The following is a 12,076-nucleotide window of genomic DNA, read 5'->3' on the forward strand; positions in this document are numbered from 1 at the left end:
AACCCTAGCAGTAGTTGGAATTCAGCAAATACTTATTTCGCGCCGGCGAGATGGCGTCGTCCGTGACAGGGCTGGGTTCGGTTCTCAAGCGGAAGGATTCGATGCCGTCGGCGACGGCGACGGCGACGGCGAGGGAGGACGACCAGCTTATCATCACCCCGCTGGGGGCGGGCAATGAAGTGGGCAGATCCTGCGTCTTTATGTCCTACAGAGGAAAGAATGTCTTGGTAGAAAGCTGTAACCTTGTCTATTTTTGCTTGTATATGATGCATTCCCCACTGCCTTGATTCATTGCTTCATGCGTTTGTCGCTGTGCGGTAGAATATAGTCTGAACTTGTGTCTTGGTTCTGATTGACAGTTCGATTGCGGGATTCACCCGGGATACTCCGGGATGGCTGCGTTGCCTTATTTTGACGAGATCGACCCCTCAACCATCGATGTGCTTCTCGTCACGCAGTATGCCCTATTCCCCATTTGCAACCCCTTTTCTTAAAAAATTAAAGAAAACATGACATAAAGGTTCAATATTTGGGCGCCGTTTCTACTTTCTAGGCTATCAGAATGCACCAAATTATCAGTGTTCTCGGTTAGAGTTTATAAATAGGAAAAAAATTATTATTGCCTCTTGGTTCCCTCCTTCTATCACCTGCTGATTATCTTCTTGCAAAACACTGATTGAATAAGTCACTCCTTGCAGGTTTTCCTCGTCATTGTTTAGTAACATCACTGGCTTAGTTTAATAATGTAAATGATCAGTTTGGATGTATCTGCTGATGCCAATCTCTTTAAAACAAAGATGTTCCATTTTCATCTGATGTTAAAGTTCAATTTTGTCTCAATAGATTATGATTTTTTTTCGTTTTATGTATTTCCAAATGATGTTCATTTCCAAATATAGTTATGCTGGATATTAGATAACTCACAGCTTCTAATGAACTTGTGAGAAACTGGATCTAGGAAGTCTAATCTCATATAGTCCCTTTAAGCTCAATACTAAAAACATACATATTTTTTAGTTGTTGATTTCTGCTTATTCACTGTTGGGATCAAACTGATCTAATTTGATTGAATTTTCCTGAACTTACAGCTTTCATCTTGATCATGCTGCATCTCTTCCATATTTCTTGGAGAAGGTGATTTTTTTCTAATAAAATTCAAGCTACCTTTTGACATGAATTTGCATGCTTAGATTTTAGGAATTCTATTTACAGACTACTTTTAAAGGTCGGGTTTTCATGACACATGCTACAAAAGCTATATACAAGCTTCTTTTGTCAGATTATGTCAAAGTGAGCAAAGTTTCTGTTGAGGATATGCTATTTGATGAGCAAGACATTCTACGATCAATGGACAAAATTGAGGTATGCTTGATAAAATCATGGTCTATATTACCCCTCAAAACAATAAATATGTTAATGTTGTGACATCCATACCCTTTCTTTACCAAAAATTGGCATACATTATTGTTATCCGTGTAGAAATTGTATTTATATATTTCCACGTTGAGTACTTTGATTTAGTTGAATATTTTTTACTTCCATGAATTGCTATTGTTTTAAGGGTGTGCTTCTCTCCAGTGAAACAAATCATGAATTGTTTTAACCAAATTAAAAACAAATAATTGCAAATATGAATGAATTTAACGTAAGAAATATGGTTAGGGAAGAATGACATAAATATACCACAGATGAAAGACCTGAAAAGAAGATGAAACATCTGGGAATCTGTCTCTGAGATTTTCATGGCCTTTGTAAAATGTAAATTTCTCAGTATAACAAGAAACCGTCTTAGGTTGGCACACATATCATGTTTGAAGTGGATGAAGAGAAAGTTGCTTTAAAAAGTCATCATTTAGGCTGCTTATGCGACTGTGTTGATGGATTTGGAAAGGGACCCCATAGCATATTGGATATGTGACCCCCTCTAGGCTATGAAGTGCATATGCAGACCACATATTCAGGCTAAAAGTCTTATTTAACTCTAAACTAATTTAGATCGAACCAAATTGACTTAAATGTTAAATCCCAAGCTGCATATTTGCCTATTTGATAGCTTGTAACTTGCAAGTGCTCAAGTTGTTAACTTCAAGTGATAAACTCTTTAGATGGTAATTATATGCACATGATCTACTTAGCATTGTTAATTATTGTTTATATTGCCCCCATATTACACATACGCTCTATGCAGCTAACACTGCCTGAAAACAATTTCTGAAATCCTAGAAGTGTACATTTTCTTGTCAGTTCTTAGTTTTCATTCACACAAACTAAAGTGAAAAATGTATGAATAAAAAATGATTTGTTTTTTCCTATGTATCTGCCATTTTATGGTCGAGACTCGAGAGTAAGAACTCAAGTGCCCTAAGCATCTTTGGGATGGTATTCAGCCTTGCTGCATACAACTCTCATTCCATATTCTATGTATCTTTACTTCTGCATGAAGATAGATATTTGCAAGATCTTATATTTACTGAATATTTCTTTGGAATGATTATTACTTCCATTTCAGGTCATTGATTTTCACCAGACGCTGGAAGTCAATGGAATTCGTTTTTGGTGCTATACTGCTGGTCATGTCTTGGGTGCTGCCATGTTCATGGTTGACATTGCTGGTGTCCGGATTCTCTACACTGGAGACTACTCCCGTGAGGAGGATCGCCATCTCAGAGCTGCTGAAATCCCGCAGTTTTCTCCTGACATCTGTATCATAGAATCCACTTATGGTGTACAGTTGCACCAACCACGCCTTATTCGGGAGAAGCGATTTACTGATGTTATCCATTCAACAATCTCCCAAGGTGGTCGGGTGCTCATCCCTGCTTTTGCCCTTGGAAGAGCCCAGGAGCTGCTCCTCATCCTTGATGAGTACTGGTCAAATCATCCAGAGCTCCATAACATTCCCATATATTATGCTTCACCCCTTGCTAAAAGATGCATGGCTGTCTATCAGACCTACATAAATTCAATGAATGAGAGGATCAGGAACCAATTTGCAACTTCAAACCCCTTTGACTTCAAACATATTAATCCTTTGAAAAGCATTGAGAATTTTGATGATATTGGTCCCTCAGTTGTGATGGCGAGTCCAGGTGGTCTACAAAGTGGTCTCTCAAGGCAACTATTTGATAGATGGTGTGCAGATAAGAAAAATGCATGTGTGCTTCCTGGTTATGTTGTCGAAGGGACCTTAGCGAAAACTATCACCTATGAACCAAAAGAAGTCACACTCATGAATGGTCTCACTGCTCCTCTTAACATGCAAGTATACTATATCTCCTTTTCGGCCCATGCCGACTTTGCACAGACAAGTGCCTTCTTGAATGAGCTTATGCCACCAAACATAATCCTTGTACATGGAGAAGCCAATGAGATGGGAAGACTTAAGCAGAAGCTAATTGCTCAATTTGCTGATAAAAACATAAAGATTTTGTCACCTAAAAACTGCCAGTCAGTGGAGATGTACTTCACTTCTGAGAAAATGGCTAAGACTATTGGAAGACTAGCTGAGAAAACACCAGAAGTAGGAGAAACAGTTAGTGGCTTACTAGTCAAGAAGGGTTTCACATATCAGATAATGGCACCAGACGACCTCCATGTCTTCTCTCAGCTGTCCACTGCAAACATTACCCAGCGAATTTCTATTCCTTATTCTGGTGCCTTTTCAGTTATTAAACACAGACTAAAGCAAATTTATGAGAGTGTTGAGGCTCCTCCTGAAGAGCCTGATGTGCCTACACTAATCGTGCATGAGAGAGTGTCTATACGGCAGGAATCTGAGAACTATTTGACAATGCAGTGGTCATCTGATCCTATTAGCGATATGGTGTCTGATTCTGTCGTAGCTATGATCTTGAATATTAGTCGAGAAGGTCCAAAGGTGACGGCTGTTGCAGAAGTCGAAAAGACACAGGAGGAGACAGAGAAAATGGCTCATAAAGTAATCTACAGTTTACTTGTTTCCTTGTTTGGGGATGTCAAGGTCGGAGAGGAAGGAAAACTGATTGTCACAGTTGACGGGAATGTTGCACGGCTTGATGGAAAGAATGGTGAAGTGGAATGTGACGATGACAGTCTCAAGGAGAGGGTGAAGATAGCATTCCAGCGGATACAGAGTGCTGTGAGGCCAATTCCTCTTTCGGCATAAAGTGCCAAGCTGACCAAGATGTATTGTTTGGAAGAACTGATCATCACTTAATAGTTTAGTTTATGATTTTTCTTGCACTCGATATTACTAACCTACTCTTTAGAGTTGTATGTGGACAATATTTGATCCTTATAATTATTATTTTTTTTAAAAAAAAATTGTATGCGGATAAGTTCCACAAAAAAATTAAGACACGACGGAGTAATAACAAAAACGAAATCCGGAAAATTTATTCTTCTAGTCCTTTTGCGTATGTTCTCAGGTTCTGATACCTAACTCCGGCCATCTTCTCCACCTTAACCTGATGAACAACGTGGGCAGTCGAACACATACTGGGAAGGAACCGTCCGTTGGTTGCAGTTGCCAGTTGCTTATCCTTCTTTTTCTTCTTTACCGCTGGTGCATTTCCTTTTGCTTGGTTTTGTTTTCGTTTGGCGAAATCATGATCTAGTTTCATCCGTCGAAGGTGCTCGATCTCTCGTGACATCAACGATGCGATGGTCCCTCGAGCCCCAACCTCGACCGGATTCAGATTCGGATCCAGTGTTGGCGTTGCCATCGCCGTGAACAATGATATCCTCAAAGTGTCCGGTCTTATACAACCATGTAGAGTAGCGTAGAAACAGAAATGTGGAGTTAGGTTGTAAATTTTGTCTGCCTTTCTTTTTGTGCTCTGGCGATGCTTGTGTCTCTCTCTATTAATGGACATTTCCGTTGATTGGCGTAGACTAGTGGTGTTTCCCATGACAATTGTCGGAAGTGCAGTTGGATATTTTCTTTCCTCTCTTGCCGGAGGAGTTAAGGAACATGGTGGTTCGGATCCTCGACACAATAAAGTTTTTTTTTTTTTTTTTGTAATTTTGTGCAGATGAAGTGGGAATAAATTGGTTGGATTAATTAATAGATCTTTTACATAAACAAAAGCTTGATCCTGCAGTGTTGCCATCGTCGACATGGCTCCCGCATCTCGAGGCCGCAATCTGTCACCGCCACCGTCTTCCAACGCCTGCGGCGCCTTTCTCCATGAAATCACCAGCTGCCTACGAGCAGCTCTCCCTGTTTCATTATCCTACATCTTGACGAACCGCTCCAATGTCTCCCTTTTTTAATGCCTCCCCTAGCCCTACGCGCGGAGAACGAGGCCTTGAGCCGAGCGACTGCAGCGATTCCTGGAAACGGAGACCTCACCACCCTCATTTCAATCACCTTGCTACTGTGACGACCGTCTCCCTAGTTGCCGCCCTCAATGGCGAACTGCCGCTATCTGTTGATTCCGCTCTTCATCCTGCATTCGGCTCACACTGCGCGCTCCTCCGACCCTCTTCTTTCGCCCAAAGGCGTTAACTACGAAGGTAAATCGAGATGCTTTGCTCCTCTACTGTCAAAAATGTTCCTTTGTGTGACGGTCGAAGAATGCAGTGGCGGCTCTGATGTCGGTGAAGAGTAGGATGAGAGATGAGGCCGGGGTGATGGGTGGCTGGGACATCTACTCCGTCGACCCTTGCACGTGGTTCATGGTCGGCTGTTCCTCCGATGGATTCGTCATCTCCTTGTCTGGGTTACTCTTGTTGTTTCTCTCCTTCGTGTTTTACATTTCAGCTAGGGTTTTTGACTCTTTTGTGTTGGGAGTGCAGGGAAATGGCGAGTAATAGCTTGTCCGGGACGCTGTCGCCGAGCATTGGCAACCTAAGTCACCTGCAAACTTTGTAAGAAATACAAAAGGAAAAATAAACTAATATTTAGCATCTCAAAAAAAGTAGCGAAATGGCAAGCATTAGAGACAGACTGAATTAGATCTTTCTAATAATTGAAAAGTTGAGGAAATATAGAAGTTGCCCTTGGGCCTCATTTGCACGCAAGGCCAATTGCAAAGCTATAGCTAAGATTTTTGCTATCTTACCGAGGATCATATTTTTGCCAAAAATCACTATAATTGTTCACATGTCTCTAAATCTACAAGTAAGGATATGAATGAACTATTGGAGCATCATCAACGCTATTCTTTATCTTATACTCCTATTTTTTTACCACTCAAAGACCATTAAGCTGTTGCAGCCAAAACACCTTCATTATTTTCCTATACAAGAATATATATTGATGGTTTTTGGTTTTTAGTGGTAAAAATGACAATATGAAACCATTATTATGTTCATGATGCTCTCATGGATCCATTCATACCTTTCCCCATTGATTTTGGCCAATAGAAGGCTATCAAGGTAGTTTGGCTAAAACACTTCAATAATCAATAATCATTAATCATTCATAGTCCTAATCACAGTGACAATATGAGACAACTATTTGTGATGCTCCTAAGAGTCTATACATGGCCTTTTTTTTATTTTGATTGCTAGAGGATGATTAAGGTGTTTAAAGATTTTTCAATGGTCAAAATGACAATAAGTGACTGTCTTGCATATCACTTTTAGAATTTTACCACTAGAAGACCATTATGATGATTTAGCTACCATTGAATTTGTTGTGCTTTTAGAAAATAATTCATGCCATTGTTAATTTTAGTCACTGAAAGATCACCAAAATATTTTTTGAAAAAAAATTTAGATGCATTAAAACGATTATAGATATTTTGAGAATCAGGTGTCTTATAGTTTCCAAGTTGTGATGTGTCTTTTGGTAAGTATCAAACATTAAGTGCGCCCTTTCATAAAATGACCTTAGATTTTTATTAGAATAACTTGAGAAGAGAGGTAGATAGACAGTTCTGGCTTTACATCAAACTACACTATCTGACCAAATAATGAAAATATCTTTGATTTCAGGCTATTGCAAAATAACAAAATATCAGGTATTATTCCTCCAGAAATAGGAAAGTTGTCACAGCTGAACACCCTTGACATCTCTGGTAACCAGTTCACTGGACAAATTCCAAGTGCTCTTGGGCTTCTGTCTCAGTTAGTTTACATGTATGTGAAATTTTGAAATGTAAAGGTTCTTTATTCTTGCTGTTAATGTTTTAATTGTTATTACTTTGCTGTTCTTCAGGCGACTTAACCGGAATGGTTTGTCTGGTCCGATTCCTGAAGCAGTTGCTAATCTTTCGGGTCTCTTATTCTTGTATGTTCCTTTTCAGATTATTCTACACCTCTGTATTAATTCCCAAGTAAATCTTATGTATAGATTATTGCAGAGATGTATCATTCAATAACTTAACAGGTCCAACCCCAAAGATACTTGCAAATGATTACAGGTGAGAATGATAAATCCAGATATTATATAATTCTTATCACCTGTCATTTTGTTGCTTGAGAAGCTTTTAAAAATTAATACTACAATGAAAGTTACCTATTTTTAACTCTTCGGCCAAGTTTTCTCTAGTTAAATAAAGATTGCACTTTATGCTATGTTTAAGATAAAAAATAATGCAATTTGCTCAGTTCCCTGTTAGCTATTTAACTTTCTTATGTTTAAATATGATGTAGCATTTCTTAAGTTAGCATTGCATAACTTATTGTAAGATAAACTAAAGCTATAATTGCACGTTCCATCAAATCTTAATCTTGATGCTGATCTAGGCAACTAGATGTGGTGTTTTTTTTATTACTCCAGTTTCTCATTTTGTTTCAACCTTTGTAAGCAGTGGCTTGCAGAAATAGTGGCTTATAATCTTGTAAAAAATATTAGATGGCTGAAAATTAACCTAATTAATGAAACTACCTTGTTCCATTTACATCTTGGACTGCACTTTTGTGAGTTGGAAAGGTTGTAAGGAATAGGACGGTGGTTCAACTTACTATAGTTGATTAATTGAAGTTGTGGGTTGCTAGGAGCAATATGTACAACAAGTTTATTTTACTCATGTAATAACGATAAGAATGCTAAGATGGATGGAAAGGTTAGAAAAACTAATATCAGGGGCAATTAAGTGTAGCTCAATTAGTTGGTATAGTTTGAGAGAAAATAAACTGAGTAGTATGTACATAGTCAAAAAATGAAAAATTAATTTTATAGTTGAAGACTTGAATTTATTAGAGTGGTAGATCCTGAGAGTTCGATAAATATCCGACACAGCACTGGCCAATATAATAAAAAAATATTTTAATTAATTTGCATATTATTAATGATATACTTTGCTTAGAGCTCAATCAAGGAATAAAATTTATGTAGCCACTTTCAAAAGTTGGGGCAAACACAGTTTAGTTTGATGTTGTTGACGATGATAGGTCTGTTAGAATGTTGTTTCTGGGTTGTTTTCCTCCATTTTTCTGGCAAATATTATCAAAGATATCGCTAATGAATAATTTGTAACTCTCTCTGGAATGTATAGTCTTGCAGGTAATAAGTTACTCTGTAACACTTCTCATTTGCATGGTTGTGCACTTGTAACGCTAACAAGTAATGGTAATTCATTTTCTTATCTGGATTTATCACTTGTTGTACCATATCATAAAGATTTGAACCTGTTTTTATTCTTCCTGCAGAAACTAGAGCTTTGGAACATTCTAACAACCATCAGTTGGCAGTTGCAATCCCTTTAAGTATTGGTTGTACCTTAATATTATCTTTGCTACTGCTTGTTTTCTGGTTACGTTGCTGCAAATGGAGCATGAATTTTGCTGGAGATGGTATCTTTGAGTATTCTATTTTGTGATCATGAAGATAGACTGGTTACTCATATACTGAATTCTCTGCAGATCAAAACTATGAATTTGAAATGGGACATTTGAAGAGATTCCCTTTCCGTGAACTACAAATCGCAACAGAAAACTTTAGTGCCAAACTTGTATTAGGTCAAGGTGGGTTTGGAGTTGTTTATAAAGGCCATCTCAGAAATGGAACTGTGGTAGCAGTGAAGCGATTAAAGGATCCAAATTTTACTGGAGAAGTACAGTTCCAAACAGAAGTTGAAATGATTGGCCTAGCTCTGCACAGGAATTTACTCCGACTATATGGATTTTGCATGACCACAAATGAGAGATTGCTTGTGTATCCTTTTATGCCAAATGGGAGTGTGGCTGATCGTTTAAGAGGTCAGTAGTCTTGTTACTTTGGTTGTTTTGAGATATGGGGATATAAGGAATGATTATACAAGTCAGTAAACCACATTATCAGATGGTTTTATCGAGTTTGTAGCTTTGAATTCCTCGGGAAAAAGTTTCTAGCACCAGAATTAGTTTGGTTTCTTTCATGGAAAATGTATCTACATTATTATCACTTGACTTGCTCTAGTTGGACATGCAAGAAATATTTTGCCACACAATTATATTGTGATTATTCTTTGATGATTTGAATGATTTAGAGTATAATACTTTGCATTATGGTTAGTCAGGGATATTGTCCCTTGGTTAGAAATTTGTGCTCTTTTTCCATCCATTCATCTCAGTACATGGGTTTCATTCATCTAACCGTTTGCAGATCATTCTCATAGTAAACCATCCTTGGACTGGAACAAGAGAATGCGAATTGCAATCGGTGCTGCTAGAGGGCTCTTATATCTGCACGAACAATGTAACCCGAAAATAATTCACAGGGATGTTAAAGCTGCAAACATTCTACTTGACGAATGTTTTGAAGCGGTGGTAGGAGATTTTGGATTAGCAAAACTTCTAGATAGGAGAGAATCTCACGTCACAACTGCAGTTCGTGGCACTGTAGGACACATTGCTCCAGAGTATCTCTCTACTGGGCAGTCATCCGAGAAGACTGATGTTTATGGATTTGGCATCCTACTATTGGAATTGATCATAGGCCAAAAGACCATGAGTTCTGGAAATGGTAATTCCCAGAAAGGAATGATTCTCGACTGGGTGAGTGTATTCTGACAATTGTTTTATCCTACCTCATTTGTTCACATCATCCAATTTTAATAATGCTTGAAAATAAAATGAGATGTTTTACTGTATAAGTTTGTTATTTGACACTATTTACTATCAAAAGTATGATAATTTACCCACATTTATGCAATTTTTGCTATCCTAGTAGCTATTCTGCTACCCGTCTGGTGGTCTTTATCTATTAATTGGTGAACCAATGTCTAATGCAGATCAAGACTTTACATGAAGAGAAGAGAGACGCTGAATTGGTTGACAAGGATCTCAACGATGCTTTTAATTCTGCTCAGCTTGAAACTGCCGTGGAGGTTATTCTGCTCTGCACTTCTTCAAATCCTGCCCTTCGGCCAAAGATGTCTGAAGTTGTTAAAACACTTGAATCTATTTCTGGGCCAGCAGAACAAAGTGAAGAAACTCATGGGGAAGTAACTTGCTGTAGGTCTTGCAACTCCTCCAGAAGCTCTGATGGTGCTAATGAAGCCTCTTCTTTCATCATCGAAGCTATTGAGCTCTCAGGGCCCAGATGATTATGACACTTCCAATCAGATTTTTAGAACCAAGTGTTTCTTCTCATACATGTAGATGTAGACGGGTTTGATCATCGTGGCTACTGGAATGACTAATGAATGGAAAAAAAATGTACATGAAGATCTTACTGTATTTAGGATATAATTTAAGCCCTCTGAAAGCTGAATTCATATCGAATTTTGATGTGTACGAAGTACATGAACAACTAGTGCCTTTTTTCAATACATCTTGAGAATAGGCATTAAATTATCTCTGACTCGAGCGAGAAATGATAGGGAGTGTTGGAGAAATAAAATGTATCACAGCGTCTGCATTCACATGGCTATTTAAATCTGCAACACTACCAAGCACATTTTCTGAAAATCGGTTGCATTAGCTATAAGCTTGCATCAAGATCAAACACATATATAAGTTTAATATAGTAGCAGCAGCAGGATGGCCAGCATTTTCAGCAACTAGTTGAACTCCAGAGGACTCCTGGTTACTTTGACCCTCCTTCACTGACATCGCCTGAGTCGAATCAGAATAGGCAACACTGACATTGGTCAGCTGAAAATGGTTGTGTTCATTCACGGTTAGCTTTCCCATCTTTCTCACATGATTCTTGTGAAGGAAATTAAATCAAGCATGTCCATTATCCAGGCAATTAAGCATACTTGGAAGCACAAAGTATAACCGAACGAGATCGAGATGACTCATTCATCAGGCAGAAATCCATTGCTGTCACGGACGCAATGAAAAAGAGTCGATCTTCAAGGAACTGATTAATTGCCAATATTACTTTGATTGGAAAGAGATACAGCTACAGACTACAGTGAGCTAAATATGCTGACTACTGATAAACATTGAGAGGTAATTATTTTGCTTCTCGCCCCAAGTCCAGGAAAATAAGGAAATTAATTAATCCACATGGAACGGGCATCTAAGATTCAATCGATCACATAGGAACCTTGTTGTCAGCTTAATCATGTAGGCAATGGAATTTTAACACAATAAAAATAATGAAAGAGTTTTGGATCAAGAAAATGATAAATGGGAATAATTTCAACAATTAGCGAAAAACTATTCTTTTTGAGCTCCTCCATTCCTCAGTACGGTATACAAGGTTGAGTACTCTTTTGCTTAAGTACTGGTACTATATATATTTATGGAATCAGATGCATAAATCTGATCCATTTTATCATCATTCACAATGGAAAATAACTGGGTGGGTGATTTCAAATAAGAACGAAGAGGGCTCAATAAAGAGGCTATCTGCTTGACTTAGTAAAAACAAATACCGCCTATGGCAGAACTTACACAGCAGCAAGCTCAGTTGGTGTTGTACAAGGGAGTAAGAGAGTTTGCTCGGACATTAATACCACCCCCTCTAACGGACAAAGAGGGCCCCCTGAGTGAGTCGGCTCTGCTAACAAGATTTGTGTCGAGGAACACAACTATTACAATTATGTCATCATGAAAATGCCGACGATCAATCTTCTTAAGATCAGAGTACCTCATCTCCCCTTTTTTTGCAGCTTCTTGTAGTGCAGCTTTGACAAGCCTTCGAGCACTTCCCTGCGTGATTGGAAAGATAATTGTTTTTTTTTTCTCTCAATAGATTAGTAATTTAAAAAAC

At 38.3% G+C, this 12,076-nt stretch overlaps 2 protein-coding genes across 6 annotated transcripts; both read left to right on the forward strand.

Annotated features, from left to right (window-relative positions):
• Positions 1-3: 3 nt before the first annotated feature.
• On the forward strand, positions 4-4,221 carry LOC122011788 (cleavage and polyadenylation specificity factor subunit 3-I-like). Its single transcript, XM_042568169.1, has 5 exons — positions 4-227; positions 360-457; positions 1,089-1,134; positions 1,213-1,362; positions 2,510-4,221. Exons 1-5 carry the CDS (start codon positions 51-53, stop codon positions 4,142-4,144), a joined length of 2,106 nt encoding a protein of 701 aa, XP_042424103.1. The 5' UTR covers positions 4-50; the 3' UTR covers positions 4,145-4,221.
• Positions 4,222-4,340: 119 nt separating this feature from the next.
• LOC122011789 (probable LRR receptor-like serine/threonine-protein kinase At5g45780) lies at positions 4,341-10,707 on the forward strand. Of its 5 annotated transcripts, XM_042568172.1 has the most exons (13): positions 4,341-4,784; positions 4,872-4,957; positions 5,082-5,496; positions 5,564-5,702; positions 5,779-5,850; positions 6,922-7,065; positions 7,145-7,216; positions 7,290-7,349; positions 8,427-8,500; positions 8,581-8,724; positions 8,794-9,129; positions 9,515-9,906; positions 10,143-10,694. In XM_042568172.1, exons 3-13 carry the CDS (start codon positions 5,391-5,393, stop codon positions 10,455-10,457), a joined length of 1,854 nt encoding a protein of 617 aa, XP_042424106.1. In that variant the 5' UTR covers positions 4,341-4,784; positions 4,872-4,957; positions 5,082-5,390; the 3' UTR covers positions 10,458-10,694. The 5 variants fall into 5 exon arrangements, with proteins under 5 accessions (XP_042424106.1, XP_042424105.1, XP_042424104.1 ...); XM_042568171.1 differs by having other exon boundaries at positions 4,341-4,954; XM_042568170.1 differs by having other exon boundaries at positions 4,341-4,510; positions 4,611-5,496.
• Positions 10,708-12,076: the final 1,369 nt, after the last annotated feature.

Source organism: Zingiber officinale, chromosome 8A (assembly GCF_018446385.1).
Source record: "Zingiber officinale cultivar Zhangliang chromosome 8A, Zo_v1.1, whole genome shotgun sequence".
Lineage (NCBI taxonomy): Eukaryota > Viridiplantae > Streptophyta > Magnoliopsida > Zingiberales > Zingiberaceae > Zingiber > Zingiber officinale.

Bases quoted from the DNA above. Each gene is read 5' to 3' on its own strand.
- LOC122011788 (XM_042568169.1), top strand. From the start codon at position 51: ATGGCGTCGTCCGTGACAGGGCTGGGTTCGGTTCTCAAGCGGAAGGAT. The intron at 228-359 runs GTAGAAAGCTGT...TCTGATTGACAG, and splicing joins ACAGAGGAAAGAATGTCTTG to TTCGATTGCGGGATTCACCC. The intron at 458-1,088 runs GTATGCCCTATT...CTGAACTTACAG, and splicing joins GATGTGCTTCTCGTCACGCA to CTTTCATCTTGATCATGCTG.
- LOC122011789 (XM_042568171.1), top strand. From the start codon at position 5,391: ATGGCGAACTGCCGCTATCTGTTGATTCCGCTCTTCATCCTGCATTCG. The intron at 7,217-7,289 runs GTATGTTCCTTT...AGATTATTGCAG, and splicing joins CTTTCGGGTCTCTTATTCTT to AGATGTATCATTCAATAACT. The intron at 8,501-8,580 runs GTAATTCATTTT...TTCTTCCTGCAG, and splicing joins TGTAACGCTAACAAGTAATG to AAACTAGAGCTTTGGAACAT.